Source organism: Coregonus lavaretus (genome assembly GCF_964263955.1).
Source record: "Coregonus lavaretus genome assembly, contig: HAP1_SCAFFOLD_102, whole genome shotgun sequence".
Classification (NCBI taxonomy): domain Eukaryota; kingdom Metazoa; phylum Chordata; class Actinopteri; order Salmoniformes; family Salmonidae; genus Coregonus; species Coregonus lavaretus.
Window position 1 is genome coordinate 1097927 of NW_028159396.1, and position 21674 is coordinate 1119600.

General features: G+C 43.2%; 1 protein-coding gene across 1 annotated transcript in view; it reads right to left on the reverse strand.

Moving 5' to 3' along the window:
• The window catches only part of LOC311122927 (uncharacterized protein), a 40649-nt gene extending 24745 nt beyond the window's left edge, over positions 1-15904 (reverse strand). The window contains exon 1 of the mRNA XM_084197227.1: positions 15215-15904. Within this exon, the coding sequence (XP_084053353.1) occupies positions 15215-15674 (460 nt within the window). The 5' untranslated portion in view covers positions 15675-15904. The remainder of the gene's footprint in view (positions 1-15214) is intronic.
• Between the last annotated feature and the right edge of the window lie 5770 nt (positions 15905-21674).

A 21674-nucleotide genomic window follows, 5' to 3' on the forward strand; every position in this document is an offset into this window, starting at 1 on the left:
GCACTTATTTCTCAGTGGCCTGAATAACTGCCATTCAGCCTGGGAATGACCCTTTCTGGCTTTGGCCCATTGTGTATTTAGTTTATGGATCAAATCAGATACTTCCCCTGTAAACCAGGGATTGTCTCTACCTCTTACCCGGTACTTTTTGAGAGGAGTGTGTTTATCACAGATAGTAGAAAACATGGAATTAAAATAGGAGAATGCCTCTTTGATGTCTGGAATAAGCACAATCCTACCCCAGTTGCATGCATAAAGTTCATGCATAAATGCCTGCTCACAGAACAGTGTAAAATGTTGGCGTCTCTAATGCAAGCAACTGCACAATGATCACTTAAATCATTAGGGAAAATACCAACGGGCGAGTATTTATGCGGATTGTTAGTTAGAATAACATCAATAAGTGTTGACGTAGAGATGTCTTTTGGATTGAGTCTTGTGACTGCATTTATAATTTGAGTAGAATTCAGTCTATTGCACAGTCCTCTTATGGCCTCTGAGTTTGGAGATAACCAGTCCCAGTTTAAATCGCCCATAAGGACCATTCCATTTTCCCCCAACCACGCATCAGTTCAGCCAGAGAATCCAGGGATTCTACTTTTGCAGATGGAGGCCAATAACATCCTATTGAATCTAAGTTCACAGCTTTCAATTACTGCAGTTTCAATGCTAAAAACTGTTTTGGTTTAGATAAAGACCTTAGTTCAGTAACCACATATCTGTCTTTAATATAGATGGCTATACTACCCCCCCTTTCTTCTTCGGTCCCATCGATAAACATTATAACCATCCAAGCCTATAGACTGATTTAGAACAGACGTCTTATGCCAGGTCTCGGACAGAACTAAGACATCTGGGTCAGCAGAGTGAACCCAGACTTTTATCATGTCTATTTTCACCATCATACTCCTCACATTAATACGATTCTCATGACACAGTCCCAACCCTGATCTAGTTTCCAAATCATTTGGAGTGGGAAGTTCCTCCATAGTAAGTGGACCTGGGTTTGGCTGAATGTTTCCTGACACCAAATCATTTGGAGTGAGAAGTTCCTCCATAGCCAGTGGGCCTGGGTTTGGCTGAATGTTTCCTGACACCAAATCATTTGGAGTGGGACGTTCCTCCATAGCCAGTGGACCTGGGTTTGGCTGAATGTTTCCTGACACCAAATCATTTGGAGTGAGAAGTTCCTCCATAGCCAGTGGACCTGGGTTTGGCTGAATGTTTCCTGACAACAAATCATTTGGAGTGGGACGTTCCTCCATAGCCAGTGGACCTGGGTTTGACTGAATGTTTCCTGACACCAAAAGCAGAAGAACAATAAAACACCTTGATTTGTTGCTTCCCAAAATCTCTCTACACTTTAGATGATTTAAAATGATCCAAACTACAGTCATCTGATACAACAAACCCAGTTTTTAGCCAGACCAAACCCTGTAGATGAGAAAGAGTTTCATGAGCATGTCACAGTAGGAGGCAAATGGTAACAATCAGATCCCTCTGAAAGATAAAAGCTGCTGCACCACCAGTCAACGTAGGGTTTAGAGGTATCTCTGGGGAAAGGAGAGGAGATTGTTTTTGATAACTGAGACTCTGCAATGAGCCATAACCCATGTAGGCAGCAGCTACAACCAGTTGTACAAAAATACCACTTTTAACCACTGAATCCAACAATTCACTAAAACAAAAAAGAAAACAAATTAAAATATGCTGAGTCAGTCTTTTGAAACCTTAAATGCCCTAAAAAATGTTCAGCTGTATGCCTACAGGTCTAGTAGATTTAGAAACCAAGTGTTTGCCCGAGCGATGTTGCCTTAGTTAGAACGCCAGCGCCTTCAACAGTCGCTGCAGGAATGTGCTGACAGGGATTCCACCCACAGTGTGTGGATCTGGTCAATGCGCCCAGTCTCCTTGACAGGGATTTCACCCACAGTGTGTGGATCTGGTCAATGTTCCCAGTCTCCTTGACAGGGATTTCACCCACAGTGTGTGGATCTGGTCAATGCACCCAGTCTCCTTGACAGGGATTCCACCCACAGTGTGTGGATCTGGTCAATGCCCCCAGGCTCCTTGACAGGGATTCCACCCAGTGTGTGGATCTGGTCAATGCGCCCAGTCTCCTTGACAGGGATTTCACCCACAGTGTGTGGATCTGGTCAATGCACCCAGTCTCCTTGACAGGGATTCCACCCACAGTGTGTGGATCTGGTCAATGTTCCCAGTCTCCTTGACAGGGATTCCACCCACAGTGTGTGGATCTGGTCAATGCGCCCAGTCTCCTTGACAGGGATTCCACCCAGTGTGTGGATCTGGTCAATGCGCCCAGTCTCCTTGACAGGGATTCCACCCAGTGTGTGGATCTGGTCAATGCGCCCAGTCTCCTTGACAGGGATTCCACCCAGTGTGTGGATCTGGTCAATGCGCCCAGTCTCCTTGACAGGGATTCCACCCACAGTGTGTGGATCTGGTCAATGTTCCCAGTCTCCTTGACAGGGATTCCACCCACAGTGTGTGGATCTGGTCAATGCGCCCAGTCTCCTTGACAGGGATTCCACCCAGTGTGTGGATCTGGTCAATGCGCCCAGTCTCCTTGACAGGGATTTCACCCACAGTGTGTGGATCTGGTCAATGTTCCCAGTCTCCTTGACAGGGATTTCACCCAGTGTGTGGATCTGGTCAATGCGCCCAGTCTCCTTGACAGGGATTTCACCCACAGTGTGTGGATCTGGTCAATGTTCCCAGTCTCCTTGACAGGGATTTCACCCACAGTGTGTGGATCTGGTCAATGTTCCCAGTCTCCTTGACAGGGATTTCACCCACAGTGTGTGGATCTGGTCAATGCGCCCAGTCTCCTTGACAGGGATTCCACCCAGTGTGTGGATCTGGTCAATGCGCCCAGTCTCCTTGACAGGGATTTCACCCACAGTGTGTGGATCTGGTCAATGCACCCAGTCTCCTTGACAGGGATTCCACCCACAGTGTGTGGATCTGGTCAATGTTCCCAGTCTCCTTGACAGGGATTCCACCCACAGTGTGTGGATCTGGTCAATGCGCCCAGTCTCCTTGACAGGGATTCCACCCAGTGTGTGGATCTGGTCAATGCGCCCAGTCTCCTTGACAGGGATTCCACCCAGTGTGTGGATCTGGTCAATGCGCCCAGTCTCCTTGACAGGGATTCCACCCAGTGTGTGGATCTGGTCAATGCGCCCAGTCTCCTTGACAGGGATTCCACCCACAGTGTGTGGATCTGGTCAATGTTCCCAGTCTCCTTGACAGGGATTCCACCCACAGTGTGTGGATCTGGTCAATGCTCCCAGTCTCCTTGACAGGGATTCCACCCAGTGTGTGGATCTGGTCAATGCGCCCAGTCTCCTTGACAGGGATTTCACCCACAGTGTGTGGATCTGGTCAATGCGCCCAGTCTCCTTGACAGGAATTCCACCCAGTGTGTGGATCTGGTCAATGCGCCCAGGCTCCTTGACAGGGATTTCACCCACAGTGTGTGGATCTGGTCAATGCGCCCAGTCTCCTTGACAGGGATTCCACCCAGTGTGTGGATCTGGTCAATGCGCCCAGTCTCCTTGCAGTAGGATACCGCACAGTGAGGCAGCAGCGGGCCAAGTAGACCGGCCAATCACCGGTGGCGAGTCCACCCGGCGGGGGTATCCTGGGCTAGGAAGCCCAGCGTATCTAGACGTTACGTCACAGCGCAGATACCGACCTCAGGCTTCCACCACACAGCACAGCAAGGCAGTAGTGGAGTCAGAAGACTCCGGTAGATTGATGGAACACAGATGAAAAACCTGACCGTCGAGGAGTATCCAAGGCTAGTCGGCCCACCGTGTCTAGACAGTCAGTCACAGCACAGATGTATCCTCTCTCGGCTTTCAGGGAGGGCACCACACCAGCACTATCTCCTCGTGTAGAGGAGTTTGCAAGCCCTGCCACATCTGACGAGCATCAGAGCCGGTGTCGTAGGATTCAATCTTAGTCCTGTATTGACGCTTTGCCTCTTTGATGGTCCGTCTGAGGGCATAGCGGGATTTCTTATAAGCGTCTGGATTAGTGTCCCGCTCCTTGAAAGCGGCAGCTCTAGCCTTTAGCTCAGTGCGGATGTTGCCTGTAATCCATGGCTTCTGGTTGGGATACGTATGTATGGTCACTGTGGGGACGTCGTCGTCGATGCACTTTTGGAGCCGGTGACTGAGGTGGTGTACTCATCAATGCCATTGGATGAATCCCGGAACATATTCCAGTCTGTGCAAAACAGTCCTGTAGTGTAGCATCCACATCATCTGACCACTTCCGTATTGAGAGAGTCACTGGTACTTCCTGCTTTAGTATTTGCTTGTAAGCAGGAGGATATAATTATGGTTAGATTTGCCAAATGGAGGGTGAGGGAGAGCTTTGTATGAGTCTCTGTGTGTTGAGTAAAGGTGGTCTAGAGTTTTATTTTTTTCCCTCTGGTTGCACATGTTACATGCTGGTAGAAATGAGGTAAAACGGATTTCAGTTTGCCAGATTTTAAAGTCCCCGGCCACTAGGATCGTCCGGAACAGCTGGTGCTCTCATGCATACTTCAGTGTTGCTTGCCTGTCCCGCTCCTTGAAAGCGGCAGCTCTAGCCTTTAGCTCGGTGCGGATGTTGCCTGTAGTCAATGGCTTCTGGTTGGGATATGTACGTACGGTCACTGTGGGGACGACGTCGTTGATGCACTTATTGATGAACCCGGTGACTGAGGTGGTATACTCCTTAATGCCATTGGATGAATCCCAGAACATATTCCAGTATGTGCTAGAAAAACAGGAGCGCCGCTTCTGGATGAGCATTTTCCTGTTTGCTTATGGCCTTATACAGCTCGTTGAGTGCGGTCTTAGTGCCAGCATCGGTTTGTGGTGGTAAATAGACGGCTACGAATAATATAGATGAGAACTCTCTTGGTAGATAGTGGGTCTACAGCTTATCATAAGGTACTCTACCTCAGGGGAGCAATACCTCGAGACTTCTTTAATATTAGACATCGGGCACCAGCAGTTATTGACAAATAGACACACACCCCACCCCTCATCTTACCAGACGTAGCTGCCCTGTCCTGCCGATGCACGGAAAACTCAGCCAGCTCTATATTATCCTTGTCGTCGTTCAGCCATGACTCGGTGAAACATAAGATATTACAGTTTTTAATGTCCCGTTGGTAGGATAGTCTTAATCGTAGATCATCCAGTTTATTTTCCAATGATTGCACGTTGGCCAATAGTACGGAGGGTAGTGGTGGTTTACCTACTCGCCGGCAAATCCTCATTTACATTTACGTCATTTAGCAGACGCTCTTATCCAGAGCGACTTACAGTTAGTGAGTGCATACATTATTTTTATTTTCACACTGCCCCCCCCCCCCCCCCCCCCCCCCGTGTGAATCGAACCCACAACCCTGGCGTGCTCTACCCATGCTCTACCAACTGAGCTACATCCCTGCCGGCCATTCCCTCCCCTACCCTGGACGACGCTGGGCCAATTGTGCGCCGCCCCATGGGTCTCCCGGTCGCGGCCGGCTACGACAGAGCCTCACAGGCACTTCTCCCCCTTTTATACCATCTTTTCTTCATGCGGATGACGGGGATTTGGGCCTGGTCTCGAGAAAGCAGTATATCCTTGGCGTCGGACTCATTAAAGAACAAATCTTTGTCCAGTTCGAGGTGAGTAATCGCTGTTCTGATGTCCAGAAGCTCTTTTTGGTCATAGGCATCACCTGAAGAAGAACGTTTAGCACAACCATCAACAAAATAGATTAGATCACTGTTAGGAATTGGCACAGGAGATCAGGGCGTGGTTTACACAAGAGGTCAACGACCTCACTGCAGTCATGTGCATCACCGTCACACTGTGGGGAGTAAGGTTGTAGGGTTTAAGACAGTGCAGCGTTTCAGAGTAACATGAGACATTGTAAGTAACACGTTCTGCCAATGTAGCGGTGCACGCACAACAGTATCAAGACGTTTAGAGTAGAAACCAACAGTATGGAGACGTTTAGAGTAGAAACCAACAGTATCAAGACGTTTACAGTAGAAACCAACAGTATCGAGACGTTTAGAGTAGAAACCAACAGTATGGAGACGTTTAGAGTAGAAACCAACAGTATCAAGACGTTTAGAGTAGAAACCAACAGTATCAAGACGTTTAACCAATATTCTTTATTTCTGAGCTCAGAGAGAATAACAGAGTTACACAGTGCAGTGTAGACAGTATGAATTCCAAAGCATTGGGTGATGAGCACATATCTTTAAAGTTTCCTGTTCCTGGGCAGGACTTTATTTATACAAGGACGCAGGTGCAAGCTGGTTTGCAACACAGTATGATACTCCCAAGAACAGAAGATTATAATTGGATAGTTTCACAAGGTTAGTCACATACTCAGTTATGTGGACACATACAATTAAACAATTCCATTACAGAGTCCGTTAACATTTCCATTTCATTAAATCCTCAGTGGGCCAACAATGCAAATGTAAACAATGGAGCCAATGCATCACATCCAAATATCACTTGATTACCTGTAGTGCTGGAGGAATGACACACCCAGATAAACACACACACAGTCAGAGTTTAAAAAAGGACCATTTAAACACATGGAATCTGATCTACTCTGTATTCAAACTGATATACTCCAAATTCAATTCATGTTTTCTAATAAAAACATAAATATATGTTTGAGTATACTTTGTATAATTACATTTCATATGGTATAAACAAGTAAACACATTCTCAGTTAACAATATAAGACAATGGGAGCACTATGTATGTTCTCTGATAAATAGTAAGTCAATGTAATGTGAAATATAAATTAACACACTAGGAGAAGTAATTATTCTCTCCTGTGTGGATTCTCACATGACTTTTAAGTGACTGTGATGAGGAATATGTCTTCCCACAGTCTGAGCATTTGTAACGCTTCTCCCCTGTGTGTATTCGCTCATGAGCTTTCAGGTTTCCTAAATGGCTAAAACTCTTGCCACACTGGGAGCAGTGGTAAGGCTTCTCCCCTCTGTGTATTCGCTCATGAGCATTCAGCTTTCCTAACTCCTTAAAACTCTTTCCACACTGGGCACAATGGTGTAGCTTCGCCCCTGTGTGTATTCGCTCATGAGATTTCATGTTTCCTAAGTGGTTAAAACTCTTTCCACACTGGGCGCAATGGTATGGCTTCTCCCCTGTGTGTACTCGCTCGTGAGCCTTCAGGATGTCTAGCCGGCGAAAACTCTTTCCACAATGGGAGCAGTGGTAAGGCTTCTCCCTTGTGTGTATTCGCTCATGAGTTTTCAGGGTGTCTAACAGGTGAAAACTCTTTCCACACCGGTCGCAATGGTGTGGCTTCGCTCCTGTGTGTGTCCTCTCATGTATTTTTAAGGTTCCTAACTTGGCAAACCTAGTTCCACACTGGGAGCAGTGGTAAGAATTCTCCCCTGTGTGTATTCGCTCATGAGATTTCATGTTTCCTAACTGGTTAAAACTCTTTCCACACTGGGCACAATGGTATGGCTTCTCCCCTGTGTGTACTCGCTCATGAGCTTTCAGGTTCTCTAACCGGTTAAAACTCTTGCCACAATGGGAGCAATGGAAAGGATTCTCTCCTGTGTGTGTCCTCTCATGTCTTTTCAGGCGTCCTAACTTGGTAAAACTCTTTCCAATCTGGGAGCAGAGGGATTGTCTTGCTGGTTTGGACGTCTCTGGTTCCTCCGACTTTGGTTTTTCTCCTGCCAAAGACAGTGTTCATTTAAAGAGAGACCTGAATGAAACCTCCACTTGATAAAACTGCCTTGCTATGAAATGTAATCAGATCCCTCAATAACCTGAGGACAGTTTTCAAACATTTCATCAGTTAAAACAATCTTCGTGAGATTTTAAAACAAATGATGTTGTAGAGCTTCCTGGTAATTACTGATAATATGTTTACATGACTTATTTTATTCATTCTGTTTTATAAGTCAGAACACAAAAAACGAGACAGTTCTAGGACACTCAAGACACAGACATCTCTGGATTCCTATCGTGCAGGTGGTTGTAAATGTATAACCTTAATAGCTGTATGATACAGAATGCGACCTACACATTTCCTTCAACCTAAAATAAGTAAAGAAGTAATTTTGTGTGGAAGTCCAAAACGTATTTACTTATGTGTTTTTACATTTGAGACAGACAAAGCACATCAGTAACATCTCCCCGTTGTCGAAAGGGTCCGACACATGATGTTTCAATGGCAATGTTTCTAATTTAGACATTCAACATTTTTTACATTTTGACTATCACTAATGTCATGATATTTTGGGTAAAGTAAAAAAGAATGTGAAATATTTTGTTCCTTAAAATATAAACGCAACATGTAAAGTGTTGGTCCCATGTTTCATGAGCTGAAATAAAAGATCACAGAATTTTTCTAAGCGCACGAAAGCTAATTTCTCTCAAATGTTGTGCACTAATTTGTTTACATCCCTGTTAGTGAACATGTCTCCTTTGCCAAGATAAGGCATATCAAGAAGCTGACTAAACAGCATGATCATTACACAGGTGCACCTTGTTCTGGGGACAATAAAAGGCCACTCTAAAATGTGCAGTTTTGTCACAAAACACAATGCCACAGATGTCTCAAGGTTTGAGGGAGCGTGCAATTGGTATGCTGACTGCAGAAATATCCACTGAAGCTGTTACCAGAGAATATAATGTTAATTTCTCTACCATAAGCCGCCTCCAATGTCGCTTTAGAGAATTTGGCAGAACATCCAATCGGCCTCACAACCGCAGACCACGTGGGGGACCCGAGTGGTGCAGCAGCCTAAGGCGTCACTACAGACCCAGGTTCGATCCCGGGCTGTATCACAACCGACCGTGATCGGGAGTCCCAAAGGGCGGAGCACAATTGGCCCAGTGTTGTCCTGGTTAGGGGAGGGTTTGGCCGGGGTAGGCTGTCATTGTAAATAAGAATTTGTTCTTAACTGACTTGCCTAGTGAAATTAACATATATACATATATACATTTACATATGTAAATAAGGTATTTATGTTTTTATATACATTTGCAAACATTTCTAAAAACCTGTTTTCACTTTGTCATTAAGGGGTATTGTGTGTAGATTGACGGGGAAAAAATATATATTTATCCATTTTAGAATCAGGCTGTAATGGAACAAAATATGGAAAAAGTCAAGGGGTCTGAATACTTTCTGAAGGCACTGTATAGAGCTATATTATAAAGTATGAAAGAAAGGCTTGTTCATTGACATATCATGAATTCACTATGACATCATCATATACACTACCAGTCAAAAGTTTGGACACACCTAGTCATTCAAGGGTTTTACTTTATATTTACAATTGTTTACATTAATAATAGTGAAGACATCACAACATTTACATTTTACATTTTAGTCATTTAGCAGACGCTCTTATCCAGAGCGACTTAGAGTTAGTGAGTGCATACATTATTATTATTATTTTTATTTTTTTCATACTGGCCCCCCGTGGGAAACAAACCCACAACCCTGCCGGCCATTCCCTCCCCTACCCTGGACGACGCTGGGCCAATTGTGCACCGCCCCATGGGTCTCCCGGTCACGGCCGGCTACGACAGAGCCTGGATCAACTATGAAAGAACACATATGGAATCATGTAGTAACCCAAAAAGTGTTAAACAAATCTAAATATATTTTATATTTGAGATACTTCAAAGTAACCACCCTTTGCCTTGATGACAGCTTTGCACACTCTTGGCATTCTCTCAACAAGCTTCATGAGGTGGAATGCATTTCAATTAACAGATGTGCCTGGTTAAAAGTTAATTTGTGGAATTTATTTCCTTCTTAATGCGTTTGAGCCAATCAGTTGTGTTGTGACAAGGTAGGGGGGGGTATACAGAAGATAGCCCTATTTGGTAAAAGACCAAGTCCATATTATGGCAAGAACGGCTCAAATAAGCAAAGAGAAATGACAGTCCATCATTACTTTAAGACATGAAGGTCAGTCAATACGGAACATTTCAAGAACTTTGAACGTTTCTTCAAGTGCAGTCGCAAAAACCATCAAGCGCTATGATTAAACTGGCTCTCATGAGGACCGCCACAGGAATGGAAGACCCAGAGTTACCTCTGCTGCAGAGGATACGTTCATTAGAGTTAACTGCAACTCAGATTGCAGCCCAAATAAATGCTTCACAGAGTTCAAGTAACAGAAACATATCAACATCAACTGTTCAGAGGAGACTGCGTGAGTCAGGCCTTCTTGGTCGAATTGCTGCAAAGAAACCACTACTAAAGGACACCAATAAGAAAAAGAGACTTGCTTGGGCCAAGAAACACGAGCAATGGACATTAGACCGGTGGAAATCTGTCCTTTGGTCTGATGAGTCCAAATTTGAGATTTTTGGTTCCAACCGCCATGTCTTTGTGAGACGCAGAGCAGGTGAATGGATGATCTCTGCATGTGTGGTTCCCACCGTGAAATATGGAGGAGGTGTGATGGTGTGGGGGTGCTTTGCTGGTGACACTGGCGTGATGTATTTACAATTCAAGGCACACTTAACCAGCATGGCTACCACAGCCTTCTACAGCGATACACCATCCCATCTGGTTTGTGCTGAATGGGAATATCATTTGTTTTTCAACAGGACAATGAACCAATACACCTCCAGGCTGTGTAAGGTCTATTTGACCAAGAAGGATAGTGATGGAGTGCTGCATCAGATGACCTGGCCTCCACAATCACCCAACCTTAACCCAATTGAGATGGTTTGGAATGAGTTGGACCGCAGAGTAAAGGAAAAGCAGCCAACAAGTGCTCAGCATATGTGGGAACTCCTTCAACACTGTTGGAAAAGCATTCCTCAAAAAGCTGGTTGAGAGAATGTCAAGAGCTGTCATCAAGGCAAAGGGTGCCTACTTTGAAGAATCTCAAATATAAAATATATTTTGATTGGTTTAACACTTTTTTGGTTACTACATGATTCCATTTGTGTTATTTCAGTTTTGATGTCTTCACTATTATTCTACAATGTAGAAAATAGTAAAAATAAAGAAAAACCCTGGAAAGACCCTGGAAACTTTTGACGTGTACTCTCTATATATATATATATATATAAAATGTATATAAATCAAGTACAAATATCTCAAATGAATATGCAACCATTTAAACAACTGCATTAGCATGAGAAGCAAAAACTTATTTTATTTACTAATCTAAAAGCGGATATTTTCCTTCCAAAAACATGTATTCTGCGCTGGAATCAAAACTGTGCTCACTCAGTCCTCATCCATTCGTTCTGTGTCACTCTCCCGGTCAATGTCTGCAATAATATCATCAACATGGATACTTGGACTTCGATTTAGTAGCCATGATTTACTTTTTCAGTTTTGAGAAAAGTTTGAAGAATAGAATGAACCACTGGGTAACGTAAACTACCGTGCTTCCTGTTTCCTGTCACCAGAGAATGAACCACTGGGTAACGTAAACTACCGTGCTTCCTGTTTCCTTTCACCAGAGAATGAACCGCTGCGTAACGCAAACTACCGTGCTTCCTGTTTCCTGTCACCAGAGAATGAACCACTGGGTAACGTAAGTTTGTACTCCTGAGTGGCGCAGTGGTCTAAGGCACTGCATCGCAGTGCTAACTGTGCCACTAGAGAACCTGGTTCGAATCCAGGCTCTGTCGCAGCCGGCCGCGACCGGGAGACTCATGGGCGGCGCACAATTGGCCCAGCGTCGTCCAGGGTAGGGGAGGGAATGGCCGGCAGGGATGTAGCTCAGTTGATAGAGCATGGCGTTTGCAACGCCAGGGTTGTGGGTTTGATTCCCACGGGGGGCCAGTATGAAAAAAAATAATAATTATTCACTAACTGTAAGTCGCTCTGGATAAGAGCGTCTGCTAAATGACTAAAATGTAAATGTAAATGTAAAATGTAATGTAAATGTAAACTACCGTGCCTCCTGTTTCCTTTCACCAGAGAATGAACCACTGGGTAACGTAAACTACCGTGCTTCCTGTTTCCTTTCACCAGAGAATGAACCACTGGGTAACGTAAACTACCGTGCTTCCTGTTTCCTTTCACCAGAGAATGAACCACTGGGTAACGTAAACTACCGTGCTTCCTGTTTCCTTTCACCAGAGAATGAACCACTGGGTAACGTAAACTACCGTGCTTCCTGTTTCCTTTCACCAGAGAATGAACCACTGCATAACGTAAACTACCGTGCTTCCTGTTTCCTTTCACCAGAGAATGAACCACTGGGTAACGTAAACTACCGTGCTTCCTGTTTCCTTTCACCAGAGAATGAACCACTGGGTAACGTAAACTACCGTGCTTCCTGTTTCCTTTCACCAGAAAATGAACACTGCTGCGCACAGCTCTAGAATGATGGCTGTTTGTCGTACAAAGTGTGTTCACATACTGCTGGAAAGCCCAGCTCATTTTCAAAACGATAGGTGGTCATTGGACCAAGACACTGTCAATCAAGTGAACACTGCTCGTCTCATTGGTGAGTAATGATGGCTGACCTTCATGGGCTAATTGGCATGTTGTGTAGCAAATACGTAATGTAGAATGATGAAACAAGTTTGGTTGCCTTCTAGAGTGTCTGAGGATTGCACAGAAACCGAACTTGACCGGGTTAAACATCGTTTTGCCGATTAGATTTCATAAATTGTTTTGTTGCAAGTTGAAACAGTCGGAATTCACGCAAAACGCTGTATACAACATTTGAATCCAGAAAATCACATGGTAGGATTTTTAATGAATTTATTTGCAAATTATGGTGGAAAATAAGTATTTTGTCAATAACAAAAGTTTCTCAATACTTTGTTATATACCCTTTGTTGGCAATGACACAGGTCTAACGTTTTCTGTAAGTCTTCACAAGGTTTTCACACACTGTTGCTGGTATTTTGGCCCATTCCTCCATGCAGATCTCCTCTAGAGCAGTGATGTTTTGGGGCTGTCGCTGGGCAACACAGACTTTCAACTCCCTCCAAAGATGTTCTATGGGGTTGAGATCTGGAGACTGGCTAGGCCACTCCAGGACCTTGAAATGCTTCTTACGAAGCCACTCCTTCGTTGCCCAGGCGGTGTGTTTGGGATCATTGTCATGCTGAAAGACCCAGCCACGTTTCATCTTCAATGCCCTTGCTGATGGAAGGAGGTTTTCACTCAAACTCTCACGATAAATGGCCCCATTCATTCTTTCCTTTACACGGATCAGTCGTCCTGGTCCCTTTGCAGAAAAACAGCCCCAAAGCATGATGTTTCCACCCCCATGCTTCACAGTAGGTATGGTGTTCTTTGGATGCAACTCAGCATTCTTTGTCCTCCAAACACAACGAGTTGAGTTTTTACCAGAAAGTTATATTTTGGTTTCATCTGACCATATGACATTCTCCCAATCCTCTTCTGGATCATCCAAATGCACTCTAGCAAACTTCAGACGGGCCTGGACATGTACTGGCTTAAGCAGGGGGACACATCTTGCACTGCAGGATTTGAGTCCCTGGCGGCGTAGTGTGTTACTGATGATAGGCTTTGTTACTTTGGTCCCAGCTCTCTGCAGGTCATTCACTAGGTCCCCCCGTGTGGTTCTGGGATTTTTGCTCACCGTTCTTGTGATCATTTTGACCCCACGGGGTGAGATCTTGCGTGGAGTCCCAGATCGAGGGAGATTATCAGTGGTCTTGTATGTCTTCCATTTCCTAATAATTGCTCCCACAGTTGATTTCTCCAAACCAAGCTGCTTACCTATTGCAGATTCAGTCTTCCCAGCCTGGTGCAGGTCTACAATTTTGTTTTTGGTGTCCTTTGACAGCTCTTTGGTCTTGGCCATAGTGGAGTTTGGAGTGTGACTGTTTGAGGTTGTGGACAGGTGTCTTTTATACTGATAACAAGTTCAAACAGGTGCCATTAATACAGGCAACGAGTGGAGGACAGAGGAGCCTCTTAAAGAAGAAGTTACAGGTCTGTGAGAGCCAGAAATCTTGCTTGTTTGTAGGTGACCAAATACTTATTTTCCACCATAATTTGCAAATAAAATCATAAAAAATCCTACAATGTGATTTTCTGGATTTTTTTCTCAATTTGTCTGTCATAGTTGACGTGTACCTATGAAGAAAATTACAGGCCTCTCTCATCTTTTTAAGTGGGAGAACATGCACAATTGGTGGCTGACTAAATACTTTTTCCCCCCACTGTATATATGGAAATTTTACCAATCGATTGGTCGAAAGAACAGGTGACTAGGTCGACCGAGATTTTTATTAGTCGAGGACAGCCCTACTGGGAACAGATTCCAGTCTATCTTCATGTCAACTAACAGAACTCTACTGGTTGTCCTGGTAACAGATACCAGTGGGCAGATCTATTTTATTTGTTCAAACTAAACTACAGCACTTACTTTGATGAGTAAAATCTGCTCCTTTCTTCTCTTCTCCTCCTCTCACAGTTCCACTCAGCCCCGTTGTTTTCCTGCAGTCCACCAGCCGCACAGACAACCTCTTCAGACCCAGCAGTAAGGTGCTACTGGGAGAGGTACGACACGGGGACTCTGGGAGGGCGGAAGGGCTAGCGTTGTCCTGGTAACCATATAGAGGGGACACAGACACAGATCATTATGGATGCTGATGTCACTGTTGTCATAAAGTGCTTTACAGAAACCCAGACCCCGATAGAGCAAGCTGTATGCTAGACCAGACCAAGCTGTACCATCTGGTGTTCTGATCTGGAGAGACTCTTCTCTGCCTTGTCAGCATCAGGATGTTGTTGAGGCTCCCCAGAGGATCCACGATAGTCATGTCTCTCTCCTGTGTAAACGAGAACATCAAACAGATGGTAAACTTATGATCTTCTATTGCAATCATAGGGTCTTACAAGAGGCATTAATATATCTAATCATGATTTTATAAAATATTGTTTGTGATGCAAATGTGAAAAGGTAGTTCCACGAATTGGGTACCTTTTGCATCCCTTTGATATTTTAAGTAGAAATTAAGCAGACCACATGGAGAATTAATTAAAACTAATTTAAAAGTCTGAAAAATATATGTACCAATTGCAGATTGAACCTTTAACAATTTATACAGTACTGAACAACATATTGAAGTATTTAACTTCAGTAGAATGTCCCTTAAAAACCACACATTAGTTCAAGAACTGTATAGTTTGTGCCCCTGTTTTTAAGACAGTACTCACTGGTGTTAATCTGATATTCTGTCTCCTCCTCCTGCTCTTTCACTCCCAAAATGTCTTCCTTCTTCACCTTTATTGAGATAGCATCCTCTTCCTCTCTAAAAGGTACTTCCTCTTTTTTCACTATAACCTCCTCTTCTTCTTCTTTCAGTGTAACAGCCTCCTCTTCCTCCTTTTTCATTCTGAAAGCTTCTACCTCCTCCTCTTCCACTGTGACAGCCTCTATCCCCTCTTCCTCTTTCACTCCAAACGGATCTTTCTCTCCTTTCACTGTAACATCCTCTTCTTCTTTCAGTGTAACAGCCTCCTCTTCCTCCTTTATCATTCTGAAAGCTTCTTCCTCTCCTTTCACTGTAACATCCTCCTCTTCTTGTTTCACGGCAATGTTCAGCCCCAGAGCTTCTTTCTCCATACACCAGACCTCCTCTTCTTTAGCAGGGGAGGAGTAGTTTAGTGAGCTCATGGTCAGGGATGTAAGCTAGTTAGCTAGCTAGTTAGCATTAGCGACTAGCCTAGTGCTAGGCTCAGTATCAATCTTTAACAAGTTTGCAAATTAGGTTAAAGTTACCCAGTAGATAATGTTACGTCAACAGAAATGTGTTTAAAACACTGAGATTAGCTAATGTAAATAAACATGGTCTAAATCCTCAATCTTTCGGTTTTATGTTGGCTAGCAAGCTACTGAGATGGTTGAAAGAGTAGCCGTGTGGTTGTTGCTGAAGAAGTGTCCCGTCCAGTCCATTATACGTCACGCAAGAATCATCACCTGAAAGACGCACATCGCCATCTGCTGACTGGAGTGGGTAACGCAGTTTGGAAACAATATTTACTACATCGTTCGTATTGGCAAATAATGTCGTAATAATTGAACAATAAGCTGATATATTTTCTCCTACGTCTTACAAATAAGACTTTCCTGTACACAGACATAGAAGCTTAATATGAATATTTAGATTTAGGTTCCTGTCTCTCCATTGGGATTCTCTGCCTCTGACCCTATTACGGGGCTGTTTCCCTGGCTTACTGGTGCTTTCCATGCCGTCCCTAGGAGGGGTGCATCACTTGATTGGGTTGAGTAACTGACATTATCTTCCTGTCCGGTTTGTTGCTCCCTCGTGCTCGTGCAGTGGAGGAGATCTTTGTGGGCTATACTCAGCCTTGTCTCAGGGTAGTAGGTTGGTGGTCTGTTGATATCCCTCTGGTGGTGTGGGGGCTGTGCTTTGGCAAAGTGGGTGGGGTTATATCCTGCCTGGTTGGCCCTGTCTGGGGGTATCATCGGATGGGGCCACAGTGTCTCCCGAACCCCCCTGTCAAACCAAGATTCTTTATTTCTGATCTCAGAGAGAATAACAGCGTTACACAGTGCAGTGTAGACAGTATGAATTCCAAAGCATTGGGTGATGAGCACATATCTTTATAGTTTCCTGTTCCTGGGCCGGACTTTATTTATACAAGGACGCAGGTGCAAGCTGGTTTTTAACACAGGATGATACTCACAAGAACAGAAGATTATAATAGGACAGTTTCACAAGGTTAGTCACATACTCAGTTATGTGGACTCAGTTATGTGGACACATGCAATTAAAATGTTCCATTACAGAGTCCGTGAACATTTTCATTTCATTAAATCCTCAGTGGGCCAACAATGCAAATGTAAACAATGGAGCCAATGCATCACATCCAAATATCACTTGATTACCTGTAGTGCTGGAGGAATGACACACCCAGATAAACACACAGTCAGAGTTTAAAAAAGGACCATTTAAACACATGGAATCTGATCTACTCTGTATTCAAACTGACAAACTCCATATTCAATTCATGTTTTCTAATAAAAACATACAAATATATTTTTGAGTATACTTTGTACAATTACATTTAATATGGTATAAACAAGTAAACACATTCTCATGTCAACAATATAAGACAATGGGAGCACTGTGTATGTTCTCTGATTAACTTTAAGTCGATGTTAAATATCAATTTACACACTAGGAGAAGTAATTAAGTCAATGTTACACACTAGGAGAAGTAATTAAGTCAATGTGATGTGAAATATCAATTTACACACTAGGAGAAGTAAGGCTTCTTCTCTCCTGTGTGGATTCTCACATACTTTTTATGTGACTGTGATGAGTAATATCTCTTCCCACAGTCTGAACATTTGTAAGGCTTCTCCCCTGTGTGAATTCTCTTGTGTTCTTTCAGCTTTCTTAACTGGTTAAAAGTCTTTCCACACTGGGAGCAGTGGTGTGGCTTCGCTTCTATGTGTATTTGCTCGTCTTTTCAGGTTGTCTAACCGATTAAAACTCTTTCCACAACGGGAGCAGTGGTAAGACTTCTCCCCTGTGTTTCCTCTCATGTCTTTCCAGGCTTTCTAAATGGCTAAAACTCTTTCCACAATGGGAGCAGTGGTAAGGCTTTTCCCCTGTGTGTATTCGTTCATGACCTTTCAGGCTTCCTAAACAGCTAAAACTCTTTCCACACTGCTCGCAGTTGGTTATTAGGATATTCAATTATTGCATCTGAGCTCCTAGAGTGTGCGGCTTTTCTTTTTCGGTTGTACCTGGTATGATACCAGGTGGTTTTACATTTATAACCTTAATAGTTGTATGATACCAGGTGGTTTTACATTTATAACCTTAATAGTTGTATGATACCAGGTGGTTTTACATTTATAACCTTAATAGTTGTATGATACCAGGTGGTTTTACATTTATAACCTTAATAGCGGTATGATACCAGGTGGTTTTACATTTATAACCTTAATAGCGGTATGATACCAGGTGGTTTTACATTTATAACCTTAATAGCGGTATGATACCAGGTGGTTTTACATTTATAACCTTAATAGCGGTATGATACCAGGTGGTTTTACATTTATAACCTTAATAGCGGTATGATACCAGGTGGTTTTACATTTATAACCTTAATAGCGGTATGATACCAGGTGGTTTTACATTTATAACCTTAATAGCGGTATGATACCAGGTGGTTTTACATTTATAACCTTAATAGCGGTATGATACCAGGTGGTTTTACATTTATAACCTTAATAGCGGTATGATACCAGGTGGTTTTACATTTATAACCTTAATAGCGGTATGATACCAGCTGGTTGTACATTTATAACCTTAATAGCGGTATGATACAGAATGCGACCTACACATTTCCTTAAACCTAAAATAAGTTAAAAAGTAATTGTGTTTTTTTTACATTGGAGACAGACACATCAGTAACATCTCCCTGTTGTCGAAAGGGTCCGACACGTGCTGTTTTAAATGGCAATTTTTCTGATTTAGACATTCACACATTTTTGACATTTTGACGATCACTAATGTCATTATATTTTGGGTAAAGTAAAAAAGAATGTGAAATATTTTGTTCCTAAAAATATAAAACGCAAGTGTTGGTCCAATCTTTCATGAGCTGAAAAAAAAGATCCCTGAATTTTTACAAGCGCACGAAAGCTTATTTCTCAAATGTTGTGCACTAATTTGTGCCCCTGCCCAGTCATATTAAAAGGCCCACCAATGGCTGTGCCCCTGCCCAGTCATATTAAAAGGCCCACCAATGGCTGTGCCCCTGCCCAGTCATGTTAAGTCCATAGATTAGTGCCTAATGAATTTATTTACACTGACTGATTTGCTTATATCAAGGCTGCCCAACCCCCCTCTTCCTGGAGATGTACCGTCCTGTGGGTAATCAGTCCAGCTCTAATTTAACACACCTGATTCCACTTATTAGCTGCTCAACAAGACCTTAACTAGCTGAATCAGATATGCTAAATTAGAGTTGGACTGAAAACCTACAGGACAGTAGATCTCCAGGAAGAGGGTTGGCTTATATGAACTGTAAATCGTTGAAATTGTTGCATTTATATTTTTGTTCAATAAATATACACTACCGGTCAAAAGATTTAGAACACCTACTCTTTCCTGGGTTAATTATTTATTTTTAATATTAACTTCATTATAGAATAATAGTGAAGATATCAAAACTATGAAATAACACATATGGAATCATGTAGTAACCCAAAAAGTTTTTAAGAAATCAAAGTATATTTTTTATATTTGAGATTCTTCAAATAGCCTCCCTTTGCCTTGATGACAGCTTTGCACACTCTTGGCATTCTCTCATCCAGCTTCATGAAGTAGTCACCTGGAATGCATTTCAATTAACAGGTGTACCTTCTTAAAAGTTTATTTGTGCAATTTATTTCCTTCTTAATGCGTTTGAGCCAATCAGTTGTGTTGTGACAAGGTAGGGGGGGTATACAGAAGACAACCCTATTACGGCAAGAACAGCTCAAATAAGCAATGAGAAACAACAGTCCATCATTACTTTACGACATGAAGGTCAGTCAATTCGGAACATTTCAAGAACTTTTAAAGTTTCTTCAAGTGCAGTCACAAAAACCATCAAGCGCTATGATGAAACTGGCTCTCATGAGGACCGCCACAGGAATGGAAGACCCAGAGTTACTTCTGGTGCAGAGGATATGTTCATTAGAGTTACCAGCCTCAGAAATAGCAGCCCAAATAAATGCTTCACAGAGTTCAAGTAACAGACACATCTCAACATCAACTGTTCAGAGGAGACTGTTTGAATCAGGCCGTCATGGTCGAATTGCTGCAAAGAAACCACTACTAAAGGACACCAATAAGAAGAAGAGACTTGCTTGGGCCAAGAAACACGAGCAATGGACATTAGACCGGTGGAAATGTATCCTTTGGTCTGGAGTCCAAATTGGAGATTTTTGGTTCAAACCGCCATGTCTTCGTGAGACACGGTGTGGGTGAACGGATGATCTCCGCATGTGTATTTCCCACCGTAAAGCACGGAGGTGGTGTGATGGTGTGGGGGTGCTTTGCTGGTGAAACTGTCTGTGATATATTTAGAATTCAAGGCACACTTAACCAGCATGGCTACCACAGAATTCTGCAGCGATACGCCATCACATCTGGTTTGGGCTCAGTGGGACTATCATTCGTTTTTCAACAAGACAATGACCCAACACATCTCCAGGCTGTGTAAGGGCTATGTTACCAAGAAGGAGAGTGATGGAGCGCTGCATCAGATGACCTGGTGTAGTGTATTAAAATTATGTCTTTGTTAAATGTTTTTCATGAAGAAATGGAATGTTGGTTATGTTAGTAGCAAGAGGGAATGTTTTGGGTGTAACGCCACATCCAGCAGACCGGAAGTGTCTTGGAGACTGGGGATTGGCCAGAAGAGGTCAGCTTCGTTGTTTATAAATAGGGGGGTTAAACGAAGAAGAAGTCAGAACGGCCATGGCAATCTGAGGAGCCGTTCTCCAGACCTCGCGAGTCTGTTACTCATGCTGAAGCTTGTGGTCTGAATAAACCTTATGATCAACGTTCAGTATGAGCAGACTCCTTTTGTTGACAGCAATAATTGCCACCACTCATCAGATACGACATAATGGCGCCCAACGTGGGGCTGGGTTTGCGTCTCTTCCTTGTTTCAGTCAATCGCCGGGCTAACTCTCTCTGAAGCATGGCCGGAAAAAAGGGTGAGTGTTCTTACCGCTTCGGAGTTTGTTAGATTGGATATGACTTGTGTACACTGGAGAGATGTTCCATTATGACCTGGCCTCGGTGGCGTTGTTGCTGGTCGACTGGAGTCTGCTAAAATGTTATTTCATTGGTAACGGGTGGCAATGACAAATTTAGAGCAAAAGGAACGGTAGAAGTTTATATTTCATTGGTAACTATGGGCAATGATAAGGTTATATTTCATTGGTAACTATGGGCAATGATAAGGTTATATTTCATTGGTAACTATGGGCAATGATAAGGTTATATTTCATTGGTAACTATGGGCAATGATAAGGTTATATTTCATTGGTAACTATGGGCAATGATAAGGTTATATTTCATTGGTAACTATGGGCAATGATAAGGTTATATTTCATTGGTAACAGTAGGCAGTGAGAAATTTATATTTTAAGGGAAGCGCAGGATGTGTGATTGTGTAGTAGGCCGCAGTTAGCTAGAGGCTAATGCTAATTGTGTTGTGTGCTACATGCTAACGTATCCTTAGAGACTCCATTGCGATGGATTAAAGTCTCTTAAATTTGTCTCTGTGTTTAAGTCAGGTTATATGTTTTTTGAGCGCTGTTAAATGTTGTTTGACTAGGAGGGGAGAAACGAGAGGTACAGCTGGACTGTTATTCTGTTTGACTAGGAGGGAGTAGAAAATCGCCCGTCCACGGTGAAGTTTTATTGAGGAATGGGTATGCGCATGCGTTTAATTTTGCGACACTACACTACAGAAAGGGGGAGTTTATGACACGAGATTAGGACACGTGTTGATTTTACGGGGCTAAAAACTACGACATGAGGTTGGGCTAAGCCTACAAAACAAAATGGTGGGTACAGGTCATAGGTCCCATTTGGCGTTACCCTGCAGGGGTGAAATAGACCGACAGAGGAGAAAT